This window comes from Aegilops tauschii, chromosome 3 (genome assembly GCF_002575655.3).
Source record: "Aegilops tauschii subsp. strangulata cultivar AL8/78 chromosome 3, Aet v6.0, whole genome shotgun sequence".
NCBI classification, from domain to species: domain Eukaryota; kingdom Viridiplantae; phylum Streptophyta; class Magnoliopsida; order Poales; family Poaceae; genus Aegilops; species Aegilops tauschii.
In genome coordinates, this window is record NC_053037.3 from 326442517 (window position 1) to 326455233 (window position 12717).

General features: G+C 45.7%; 1 protein-coding gene across 18 annotated transcripts; it reads left to right on the forward strand.

Annotated features, from left to right (window-relative positions):
* The first annotated feature begins 6844 nt into the window (after positions 1-6844).
* On the forward strand, positions 6845-12489 carry LOC109770077 (uncharacterized). 18 transcript variants are annotated; one of them, XM_020328784.4, is made up of 8 exons: positions 6845-7161; positions 7976-8084; positions 8323-8392; positions 8850-8980; positions 9994-10096; positions 10319-10828; positions 11323-11660; positions 12074-12489. In XM_020328784.4, exons 4-8 carry the CDS (start codon positions 8888-8890, stop codon positions 12239-12241), a joined length of 1212 nt encoding a protein of 403 aa, XP_020184373.1. In that variant the 5' UTR covers positions 6845-7161; positions 7976-8084; positions 8323-8392; positions 8850-8887; the 3' UTR covers positions 12242-12489. The 18 variants fall into 18 exon arrangements, with proteins under 18 accessions (XP_020184373.1, XP_020184372.1, XP_073366570.1 ...); XM_020328783.4 differs by having other exon boundaries at positions 6939-7161; positions 7968-8084; XM_073510469.1 differs by having other exon boundaries at positions 6939-7161; positions 7968-8084; positions 8850-8912.
* Positions 12490-12717: the final 228 nt, after the last annotated feature.

Sequence of the window (12717 nt, forward strand, 5' to 3'; positions counted from 1 at the left end):
GAAGATCGTCGTGACAAGAGGATAAAATGTCTATGATATGATCATAGAGATATCTGAGTTACGAGTTTGGCACACAATTAAGACATTGTGGAAAGTGTTTCACAATTAATTCCGCCTGGAGCACCACAATGTGATGGTGTGTCCGAATATCATAATTGTACCCTATTGGATATGGTGCATACCATGATGTCTCTTTACCACTATCGTTTATGGGTTAGGCATTAGAGACAACCGCATTCACTTTAAATAGGGCACCACGCAATTCCGTTGAGACGACACCGTTTAGAGAAACCTAAGTTGTCGTTTCTTAAAAGTTTGGGGCTGCGATGCTTATGTGAAAAAGTTTCAGGCTGATAAGCTCGAACCCAAAGAGGATAAATGCATCTTCATAGAATACCCAAAACAGTTGGGTATACCTCCTGTTTCAGATCTGGAAGTAAACAGGTCCTTTCTCGAGGAAAAGTTTCTCTCGAAAGAATTGAGTGGGAGGATGGTGGAGACTTGATGAGGTTATTGAACCATGACTTCAACTAGTGTGTAGCAGGGCACATGAAGTTGTTCCTGTGGCACCTACACCAATTGAAGTGGAAGCTTATGATAGTGATCATGAAACTTCGGATCAAGTCACCACCAAACCTCGTAGGTCGATAAGGATGCGTACTACTTCGAGTGGTACGTAATCCTGTCTTGGAAGTCATGTTGCTAGACAACAATGAACCTACGAGCTATGGGGAAGCGATGGTGGGCCCGGATTCCGACGAATGGCTCGAGGCCATGAAATCCGAGAGAGGATCCATGTATAAAAGCAAAGTATAGACTTTGGAAGAAATACTTGATGGTCGTAAGGTTGTTGGGTGCAGATGGATTTTAAAAGGAAGACAGACAATGATAGTAAGTGTCACCATTAAGAAATCTCGGCTTGTCGTTAAGATGTTTTCCGACAAGTTCAAGGAGTTGACTACGATGAGACTTTCTCACTCGTAGCGATGCTAAGAGTCTGTTGGAATTATATTAGCAGTTACTGCATTATTTATGAAATCTTGCAGATAGGATGTCAAAACATTGTTTCCTCGACGATTTTCTTGAGGAAAGGTTGTATATGATACAACCAGAAGGTTTTGTCAATCCTGAAAGATGCTAACAAGTATGCAATGCTCCAGCAATCCTTCTAAGGACTGGAGTAAGCATCTCGGAGTTGGAATGTACGCTTTGATGAGATGATCAAAGATTTTGGGTTTATACAAAGTTTGTTAGAAACTTGTATTTACAATAAAGTGAGTGGGAGCGCTACAACATTTCTGATAAGTATATGTGAATGACATATTGGTGATCCGAAATGATGTAGAATTTCTGGAAAGCATAAAGGGTTGTTTGAAAGGAGTTTTTCAAAGGCAGACCTGGATAAAACCGCTTACATATTGGGCATCAAGATCTATAGAGATAGATCAAGACGCCTAATGATACTTTCAAAGAACGCACACCTTGACATGATTTTGAAGGAGTTCAAAATAGATCAGCAAAGAAGGAGTTCTTGGCTGTGTTACAAGGTGTGAGTATTGAGTAAGACTCAAGACCTGACCACGGCAGAAGAGAGAGAAAGGACGAAGGTCATCCCCTATGCTTTAGACGTAGGCTCTACAGTATGCTATGCTGTGTACCGCACATGAAGTGTGCCTTGCCATGAGTTGGTCAAGGGGTACAATAGTGATCCGGGAATGGTTCACATGACAGCGGTCGAACTTATCCTTAGTATCTAGTGGACTAAGGAAATTTTCTCGATTATGGAGGTGAAAAAGGAGTTCGTCGTAAAGGGTTACGTCGATGCAAACTTTGACACTAATCCGGATGACTCTGAGTAGTAAACCGGATTCGTATAGTAGAGCAGTTATTTAGAATAGCTCCAAGTAGCGCGTGGTAGCTGCATCTACAAGATGACATAGATATTCGTAAAGCACACACGGATCTGAAAGGTTTAGATCCGTTGACTAATAACCTCTCTCACAAGCGAGATATGAACAAACCCCATGGGTGTTGGATTCATTACATGGTGATGTGAACTAGATTATTGACTCCAGTAAACTCTTGGGTATTAATCACATGGCGATGTGAACTAGATTATTGACTCTAGTGCAAGTGGGAGACTGTTAGAAATATGCCCTAGAGGCAATAATAAATTGGTTATTATTATATTTCCTTGTTCATGATAATCGTTTATTATCCATGCTAAAATTGTATTGATAGGAAACTCAGATACATGTGTGGATACATAGACAACACCATGTCCCTAGTAAGCCTCTAGTTGACTAGCTCGTTGATCAATAGATGGTTACGGTTTCCTGACCATGGACATTGGATGTCGTTGATAACGGGATCACATCATTAGGAGAATGATGTGATGGACAAGACCCAATCCTAATCCTAGCACAAGATCGTGTAGTTCGTTTGCTTAGAGCTTTTCTAATGTCAAGTATCATTTCCTTAGACCATGAGATTGTGCAACTCCCGGATACCGTAGGAATGCTTTGGGTGTACCAAACGTCACAACGTAACTGGGTGACTATAAAGGTGCACTACAGGTATCTCCAAAAGTGTCTGTTGGGTTGGCACGAATCGAGACTGGGATTTGTCACTCTGTGTAAACGGAGAGGTATCTCTGGGCCCACTCGGTAGGACATCATCATAATGTGCATAATGTGACCAAGGAGTTGATCACGGGATGATGTGTTACGGAACGAGTAAAGAGACTTGCCGGTAACGAGATTGAACAAGGTATCGGGATACCGACGATCGAATCTCGGGCAAGTAACATACCGATAGACAAAGGGAATTGTATACGGGATTGATTGAATCCCCGACATCGTGGTTCATCCGATGAGATCATCGTGGAACATGTGGGAGCCAACATGGGTATCCAGATCCCGCTGTTGGTTATTGGCCGGAGAACGTCTCAGTCATGTCTGCATGGTTCCCGAACCCGTAGGGTCTACACACTTAAGGTTCGATGACGCTAGGGTTATAGGGAATAGATATACGTGGTTACCGAATGTTGTTCGGAGTCCCGGATGAGATCCCGGACATCACGAGGAGTTCCGGAATGGTCCGGAGGTAAAGATTTATATATGGGAAGTCCTGTTTTGGTCACCGGAAAAGTTTCGGGTGCTATCGGTAACGTACCGGGACCACCGGGAGGGTCCCGGGGGTCCACCAGGTGGGACCACCGGCCCCAGAGGGCTGCGTGGGCCAAGTGTGGGAGGGGACCAGCCCCAGGTGAGCTGGTGCGCCCCCCACCAAGGCCCAAGGCGCAGGGAAGGTGGAAGGGGGGAAACCCTAGGCTCAGATGGGCCTAAGGCCCACCTAGTGGTGTGCCCCCCTCTCTCCCCCCTTGGCCGCCCCTCCAAGTCCCATCTAGGGCTGGCCACACCCCTTTGGGGGGAACCCTAGATGGGGGTGCAGCCCCTCCCCCTCTCCTATATATAGTGGGGGTTTTGGGGCTGCCAGGGACACGAGAAGATCTCCCTCTTGGCGCAGCCCTACCCCTCTTCCTCCTCCTCTCCCGCGGTGCTTGGCGAAGCCCTGCAGGATTACCACGCTCCTCCATCACCACCACGCCGTCGTGCTGCTGCTGGACGGAGTCTTCCCCAACCTCTCCCTCTCTCCTTGCTGGATCAAGGCGTGGGAGACGTCATCGGGCTGCACGTGTGTTGAACGCGGAGGCGCCGTGGTTCGGCGCTTAGATCGGAATCAACCGCGATCTGAATCGCTACGAGTATGACTCCTTCATCCGTGTTCTTGCAACGCTTCCGCATCGCGATCTACAATGGTATGTAGATGCACTCCCCTTCCCCTCGGTGCTAGATTACTCCATAGATTGATCTTGGTGATGCGTAGAAAATTTTGAATTTCTGCTACGTTCCCCAACAGTGCGGGCCGTCCCCTCTAGCATCATGGTGAAGTACTTCGCACACGCCGCATCGTCCACATCTAGCATCTCCATGGCCATCTCATAGCTCTCGACCCATGTCTCAGGGGACAAATCGGCGGTGTAATTCGGCACCTTGCGCTGGCCTTTGAAATCCTTGGGCAGGCGCACACTGCGCAACGCTGGGACAAGACACGGTACTCCCAAAGAACTAGAAGTAACTCCTGGTTCCACCGACGTGGTTGGACGAACCGGAGTAAGCTGACGGGCTTCATGCTGTGCCGCTAACTCGGCCTCTCTACATGCCCGAGCCCGGTCCACCACCTCCTGAGCATCACCAGCACCACCCGCCGGGTTATTGCCACGGGGCGGATCACGGTTCCGTGCGTTGCTTGACACTATCGGTTCATCCATACGCCTGCTGTAACTCCGGCTTGGGCGGGGAGTGGAATGGACTCGGTCGCGACTATATGAATAACCCTCCTGCTGAACCAAAGCTGTCTCAAGAAGCTCCCTAACCCGACGCGTCTCGACCGCCGCCGGAGACTCACCTTCGATCGGGATGGCCGACAGCCGTGAAGCGGCACTGACAATGTTGTCCATCGGGTTAGAGTAATGACCCGGTGGTGTTGGGACATGCTGTGTTACAATGTTGTTCTGACGAGGCGGATCCACCAAACGTGGCTGAACCGGCGCCCCCGCTCCAGGTGCCCGCCTGGTTTACCACCGGCGGATTACTGGTCCCTGCTCCTGGGGTGTTAAAGAGGTTTCTAGCGTCATAAACCGGCGGCAGGCGAGATCGGTACCTCCTCTTCAGGACTTCATTCGACGCACTCTGATCCAGCATAATCCGGTAAGCCTGTGCATCCAATGCGGCCCGCTCCGCGGCCATCCTGGTATCCTTAGCTGTCAAGTCGGCTTTGGCCTGGGTGATCTGATCTTTCACCTTCGCGATTTCCGCATTGTGTGTATCCTGATCCGTCGGGTTAACCTCCGTCATCAGGTTGCCAACGCGTCAAACAAATCAGATAGAACCTGAGCCGGCGGTCGCACAGGGCCTCCTGCCCCGGCCGCTATCGCTGCTACCGATCCGGAAATCATCGCCGCTGCGGTCGAAGAGTGGAGCGCTGGTTGCGTACCGGCCATGAAGATCGCAACCCGGTTTGGCAGATCAAAGGGGTCCGGAATACTGTCGCCATCGGAACAGTCCCCAATCCGGCCATCTTGCAACTGATATAATGACTCGGTCTCTCCGGTCGATGACTCGTTGCCGGAATAAACGACGGTTTCACCACCAGATTCCGATCTATCCTCAGGTTCCCCTCCGTGGATGACTCCCACGAAGGCACGCTTCATGACAGGCTTAACCCGGGCAGGTCTCGCACGCTGAGCCGTTTCGACGAGGTCGGTGCAGGTGTCCGGCTCAGGTCCCGGTTCGCCGATCTTGCCAATGAAAACGTGTATGCCGCCGAAGGGGACCCGGTACCCGTACTCGATTGAGCTGGCCTCGGGGCCCTAGCCTGCATCGTCGATGTAGAGCTTGCCACGACGACTTTTGGTCATCCGGCCCACAGCGTAGCCCTTGAGTCCTTCAAAGCTGCCCTCTAAGAACTCGAAACCATCGTGCGATAGCCCCACGGTGGGCGCCAACTGTCGTGATTTTGTCACGGCAGATGTCCTAAGGAAAGGACTTAGTCGTGGAGCCATCGCGCGGGTTAGCTTAAAGGGGTTAAAGCGGACAAGGGACGCAGAGAGTTTATACTGGTTCGACCTCTTGCGGTGAAGGTAAAAGCCTAATCCAGTTGTTGTGGAATTGCTAGGGTTTCGATGACCAGGGAGCGAATACGCTTTGCCTGAGTCTCGAGTTGTTGTCTGTTGTCCTTGAACCGCCGCCGGGTCGTCCCCTTATATACATGAGTTGACGTCCATCGGTTTACAGAATCCCGATGCCGGCTCATAAACGTGTCCGGCTCGGTCTCTGCTCTTTCTATCTTACAACACAAGTTTACGTATCAATGCCGGTTTATGTCTACAGGCCTTAAACCGGCTTTGGGCCCTGGGCCTTCATACAACGTCACCGTCTGTCTTCATGGGCTTCAGATATAGTGAACTATCATGGGGTTAACCCGGCCTCTCCTGGCCGGTTTACACCCAGTGGCAATATCCCAAACACTTTGGGTCCAGTCCACAAGGCATACACATAACGTTTCTTAGCAAGTCTTTTTTTTGCAAATGTTTTTCTTAATAATTTGCGAATGTTTCTTAGCAAGTCTTCATTTCAAAATCACGACGGAAGAGCCGTGGAGAGACGATTCCGGTACCAACGTAGGCAAAGCTGCACAAGAAACATTTCACGTGAGCAATTCGGGTCCTCACGTGCGCCGCTGCCATTTGCTCACAGTCACAGCCTGATCCGCGAAGGCACGGCGGCGGCCGCACGAGCGTGGGGGGTCACAGGGTACCACATTTGCCGGGCCACGCGTCGTTTCAGCAGTGGTCGCAGCCAGGAAGGAGGAGCAAAGGATCAAGCGCCGTCCACGCGCGAAACCCCACCAACTCTATGACGCCCAGCACCAAATCGACCTCACTTACCACTGGGGCGCTGCCCGCGTGCTGCGCGCTGACCCGCGGCTGTCAGTGACGGAAAGGGGCAGCGGGTAGACATGGCCGGGTGGTTGGGTAAAGCAGGACTAATTGTTGTAAATTAAACGGGTGGACTCCGCTAGGCATGATGAGCTACCGATCCTTGCCGTCCACGTGTACCCATGGGCCCCGAGTCCCGCGCACACCACCACCATGTACTCGCACATGTATGCATGACACACGGGCCCCAACGTAGCCGGGCTCACCTGTCAGGGAGTACGGCCAAACATGCTAACGGAGGAACGATCGTTGAGAGGAAAGGGCGCCGCAACTCACCCCGAAATCGCGAGACCAACCCGAAACCATCTTCTCTGGGTCGCATTTCGGTGGGGTCGGCGAACCATGCCCCACATGGCAGCCAGAGTGGTGGAAGAGACCGGTGGTTTGGCCTGCCGAACGCGGATCGGTCGTATAGATTATGTGGTGCGGGATTAGCGAGCGATCGAGCTGTCCCCTACCTGTGTTGCTCTCCCTCTCCCTCCCTCTCCCCCTCTCTCTCTCTTGCGCGCTTGCTTGCTTCCCTTCTCCGTGTGAGCGAGGCCACCAGCGGAGGAGGGCTGTGCTGAAGAAGGCTGCGCCAGCGAGAGCTTGGTGACTGGGTACGTATCTCCCCTGCTCGTCGAGCTCCAAGCTTGAATTTCTCTCTCTTTTTTCCAATAGTATTCTTTCGTTCTCTGACTTTTATTTTCCGTGTGATTGCTGCGGATTTTGGTTACTAATTGAGTTGTTTGGGTTGGGGAGGGGGGCCGGGGTCAAACTTGAGGTATTTGTAGTATTTTGATACTAGTATTTAGGTTGCTTCAGCTTGCTGTTGGCTGTTGGGCGTATGGTGTGATTTGTGAATTCTGGCCCGGAAGATGATTTTGTGAGTTCAAGCTTCGGTGTGATTACATATCTCCTGCTCCGAATTTTCTGCCAAAATAACATGGATCATGGCGGGAGCTTTGTACCGGGAAAGTGTGCATCTCAAATGTCTAGAAATGAAGTTGGTGTTTGTTTGTTTGCGAGGTGGGATTAAATCTGTGGAGATATCAGTTTATCGGAGGCTGCTTGATTGTTGAATTCACTTGCCATATGACTACTACAGTATATTTTCTAAATAGCCTTCAGCTAGAGAACTATATAGGCGCAGCTTCGATGATAAAAGATTCATCATAAGAATTTGTTAAAAAAATGGACGCTCTTAATTTCTCGAGAACTACTAAAGTACTGTATTCTTTTTTCCACTACACTAGCCTTTAGATTTTTTTTTACTGCCAATACTTTTCTCCACTAATGTATTGAGTGATATCAAATGTCTCAACAGTTGGCCTTTTCCTACCTACTGGACCTGCAGTACTTTGAACATGCTTTTTGCATATCACTGCATTAAGGATGAATAAAATGTTAAGCACCGACTGTTTAGGGACGCAGGAGTTTCATGCATTCCACAAAACCACTGAAATACTGGAAGACTCGCAATCTGAAGAGATTACATTCCGCGAAACAGCGCTGGGGTCAACGCTAGTAGATCATCAAAATGGTAAAGTCTGCTTAATTTTGATTCCGATCTACTTGGTTAGACTCGTTTTGATCTTTTCTCTCTCTCACTGAATTCTGGATTTTCTGCTTGGAATACACCTGCACTGTGGCTGCACTAGAGAAGTAGTGACTCTTTCAGAACATAAACTTCCTTGAATTATATAATCCTCAGGAATGTGTTATACTGCTTTACTGTTATACTACATTGCTTTAAAAATAGTAAATGTGTTGAATTGCAGGTGACTGAACATCAGTCTGGATATCTGGATTAATGTAATATAGGTATATTAGATAGTACGAAATCGGAAGGTAGTTTTTGTTCCTTGTTGTACTTTTATACTGCTATTTATACTGCATGAGTGTATCTAGCATTAACCTCTTTATACTCTGGCTGCTAAACAATAAACACTACTGCTAAGTTCCAAGTCTATGTAGCAAACCTTCTGTAGAAATGAAATACTGCAAGCGATAAGAGGTTGTTGCTTATGTTGTGTGGTTAGCTCAAAGATAAGAATGTTCATATATATGTCCGTCTCTCCCCAGCATCAAGTTGTCAAATTTACCTTCTGTTTTAGAAAGCCCAGATATTTCACCGCTCTATAATTAGGATATGCATATGATGTTATTAATACCATTAATTAGTTGCATATGGATGTACGGTTCTCTCAAAGACGACAGTGAGTTCATAGTTGCGATTTAATTTATTTATTTATTGCAGTTCTCTCTACTGCCGAAGTGTTGCAATTTAATTTATTTTTGTTTGCAGTCCACTCTACTGCCGCAGTATCAGCAGGAGACACTGGAATGGCTGAAGTCAACTTGTTGCATGGTGAATCTGACACATCAGCTACCGGTTTACTGCCAGTGTCATTCTTGTCATGCAGTCCTAGATCTATGGTGATTAATCTTCTAATTCGTTTAATAAAATTTAATTCCTGATAAAAAAAACATACTTCTGTTTCTGGTCTCTGATAAGAAAATCACATATCATAACTTACCATTATTTGGTTGATTTCCTCTATTTCTCAGAAGCAAGTGCGTACTTAGGTTCATATCTTCTTTTAGATAATGCATAGACTCATATCTGGCATTGTGGTCCTATTGAAAAAGTATGCCGATCTAGGACTCATGCCAGTTGTAAGGATTATCAGCTAATTGCCACAGCGGTTGGTTTTACATCTTGTAGCAACTTTACTCAAGAACTATATTTGGAATTTATGTGTTAGTTTTACTTTGGAATTAGATGACTCTTCATTGTTCTTTTTACCTTCATGTTAATAAGTACTCCCTCCGTTTCTAAATATAAGCCCTTTTAGAGATTTCAATACGGATGTATATAGACACATTTTAGAGTGTAGATTCACTCATTTTGCTCCATATATAGTCCACGTTGGAATCTCTAAAAAGGTTTATATTTAGGAACGGAGGGAATAATATCTTATTCCTTTGCTTAATAGTCATTACTACATACACTTGTCACAAGTTAAATACTAAATAATGTTGAGCTGATAAAAAAACAATATATTTTCTGCTTATGTTACATTGGGAAATCAAGAATGTGGCGGGCTAAATTTTTTAAAGCCAATTATATGTTTGGAAGTATAAATTAAGGAACTATGAACCTGTAACATTGGTTGAAGTGATGAAACCATAACAGTTCCGTGACTGGGGCTGGAAATAACAAACCCATTCTCCTTCGCTGTGGTTGTTTTCTGCAATCCGCTTAGACACTAGGAGCTATCTCAGTTTAAGTTACTTAGACAATGATTATCAGCTGCCTTTGTAAAATCTAACAGAACGATTCCATCTTTGCTTTATTTATCCATTTCATCAGCCTAGAAGCACTGCTACTTATGTCAAGTTATGAATTCTGCAGTATGGATTATTCAACTAATACTTAATATTTGTAGGTTCCAATATCAGTTCCGTCATCATCTGGCCTTGAAGCTATCCTGACACCTAATCCAATGTACAGTGATGTTCAGTTGAAAGAAGTGAACTACAATGCTACAGGTAATATGGCTTGACTTTCAACTCTTCCAATGTTTTAAGTCGCTGACTTACTGTAGTATTTTAATTTTAGGCTTCATATCTTCAGCCTTTCCAGTGTTGTATTGGACTATATGTTGCTCAAGTATACGCATTTAGCTGCTTGCCTTTATCATGTTATCCAGTTCTTTATCTTACTATGTGGTATCTGAATGTGCTGATCTTCTCCCTATTCTGTCATTGCAGCAATGGACGAAAGCACCGAGTTCCTTCAGCTGATTCTTAGTGGCAATGATGAAGGCTACAATACTACAAGCGAACTGCAAGTTTGGGATGTTCTGGATTTCTACTTCTCAGAAAGTTTTTCTGATGTACAATTTGATAGCATAATGGGTTTTACAAGTGACGTCAGTACTTCCTCTCATGATTATATGATGAATATTGTTGACTTGGTAGAGCGGCCTGTGGCACTCCTGTCTCTCAATGAGACAGAGGAACCAAATAATGCAACCAATAAGGCTCCAGTCGATCACAGTACAATGGACCCTGATGACACATCCTTGTACCTTCAAATGAAACCACCAGATTCAGAAACCGAAAGTACTTCTGCCTCTCAGGATGTGATAGGAATTGAGTATGGTGATGAAAAGCTTCATTCTAGAGGTCTGCCTGATTTAATGGATGTTGACTCATCCAATCGTCTGCGAAAATCACCAGTGAGAACAAAGCATGTCACTCTTGTGCTTGATTTGGATGGTAAGCAGGCAATGTATTCACATCATTCAGTTATACTTCTGAAGTTTTCTTTCTTCTAGTAATTGTGACTTAAGCATGCTGCCATCCTGTCTGCTCAGGGATTTATAAGGTAAGTTTATAGATATTTTAGGAAGCAAAGTTCATAAATCTTCAGACTACATCGGCTGGAATTAAACCGCAAGAAAATTGATGATCAACTATTAAGGGGATTTGATTATGCTCTCCTACGATTAGGATTGTTTGAATCAATCCCTGCAAGCCCCATCAATATGTTGGATAAAATGGATCCAAATTTCTGTTTCCTTTGAAATCTTTGATCATCCAGTTCACTGTGAATGGTTTTCTTTTCCTTTGTGGTGTCACAAATTTTCAGTTTTTCATTTTAGGTCATGCATTGGCGCATTATCTTCAGCATTGCAAAATTCAGTTGTGATGTCAACATTCTTACTACGATTGCTAATTTTTTAAGATGGTTTACCCATTTTCATATGCAGAGACTCTTGTCCATTCAACATTGGATCACTGTGATATATCTGATTTCAGCATTCAAGTTTTCTTCAATATGAAAGACCATACAGTCCATGTGAGACAAAGGCCCCACCTGAAGATGTTCCTTGAGAAGGTAGCTCAGATGTTTGAGCTTGTCATTTTCACAGCTAGTCAGAGAATCTATGCTGAGCAGATAATAGATAGGCTTGACCCTGATGGGAAATTGATCTCGCAGCGAATATATCGTGAGTCATGTATATTCTCTGATGGCAGCTATACAAAAGACCTGACAATTCTGGGAGTCCACTTGGCAAAAGTTGCTATAATTGACAATACGCCACAGGTAACATTCCTTCCAAAATACTCCATGTTTTATCTCCACAGGCAGATATGTTTCTCCTTTGTAAACGTTGGCTAAAGGGGGAAGGATCCCTCCTTAACTGTCCACTGTATAGAAGTGCGAGCTCTCCGCGAATTAGCGCGGATAGCACCATACAGTGCAGCTGGGCGGGTTCAGCACCTTTGAACTCCAGACGGGAGCTAGCGCCCAGTTCTCAGTGTTTCTCCTCTTTGTTTGTAATTTTCAATCTTAGTAGCTATATTTTCTAGGCATGTGACCTGCAGGTATCTAGTTGCTTCCTTTTGAATCAAATGAAAACTTTTAACAGCTAGAGTCGCACTCTTCATGAGGGCTTCACAACTCCTGAACACTCTTATGGATGCATTATATTATAGCTGAAACCTCTCTTGTTTCAGGTTTTCCAGTTGCAAGTCGATAATGGTATCCCGATAAAAAGCTGGTTTGATGACCCCGCGGACCAGGAACTGGTTGAGTTACTCCCGTTCCTCGAGACCCTTGTTGATGCAGAGGACGTAAGGCCACTAATCTCAAAGACTTTTCATGGCACAGTCCAGCAGGATTAGACTTAAGATGCATCATTATCATGCACTGAGCCTGAGCCTGCCACTGTGTCAGCGAACTCCATCTTGGGAAATTAGGTATAGGATCAGCATTCACCATTTATGTTATGTTGGCTGTTACAGATAGCAAGCATAAACTGCATGTCGCCATGGCTTGTATACGTAGTATTGCTCGGGTTTTCTGTGTGGCAGGTCTGTGTACATAAATTATAGTATTGAATAAAGTGATCTGAATCCAGTTTTTGCTCAAAGGGACCTCTCAAGCAGCACAGAGTAGCTGACTATGCCTGAAGCTTTCACCTACACAAAATTCTCCCTAAATCCCTATCCTGGTTGTAGAACAATCGTAAATTTCCATTTTATTTTTGGAATAGCGCCCAACACGCATGCTTTGGAGTATGTGTGCAGCTAAAAGTGGGATAAGACTGCCTCGCTGTTATTATTTCTTTCTTTAATAGGTTAATTTGATAAATGTCACT

Excerpts from the sequence above, each read along its gene's own strand:
- LOC109770077 (XM_020328778.4), top strand. The coding sequence starts at position 7,937 with ATGAATAAAATGTTAAGCACCGACTGTTTAGGGACGCAGGAGTTTCAT. Across the intron at positions 8,981-9,993 it reads CATGCAGTCCTAGATCTATG|GTTCCAATATCAGTTCCGTC; the intron begins GTGATTAATCTT and ends TAATATTTGTAG. Across the intron at positions 11,661-12,073 it reads TAATTGACAATACGCCACAG|GTTTTCCAGTTGCAAGTCGA; the intron begins GTAACATTCCTT and ends CTCTTGTTTCAG.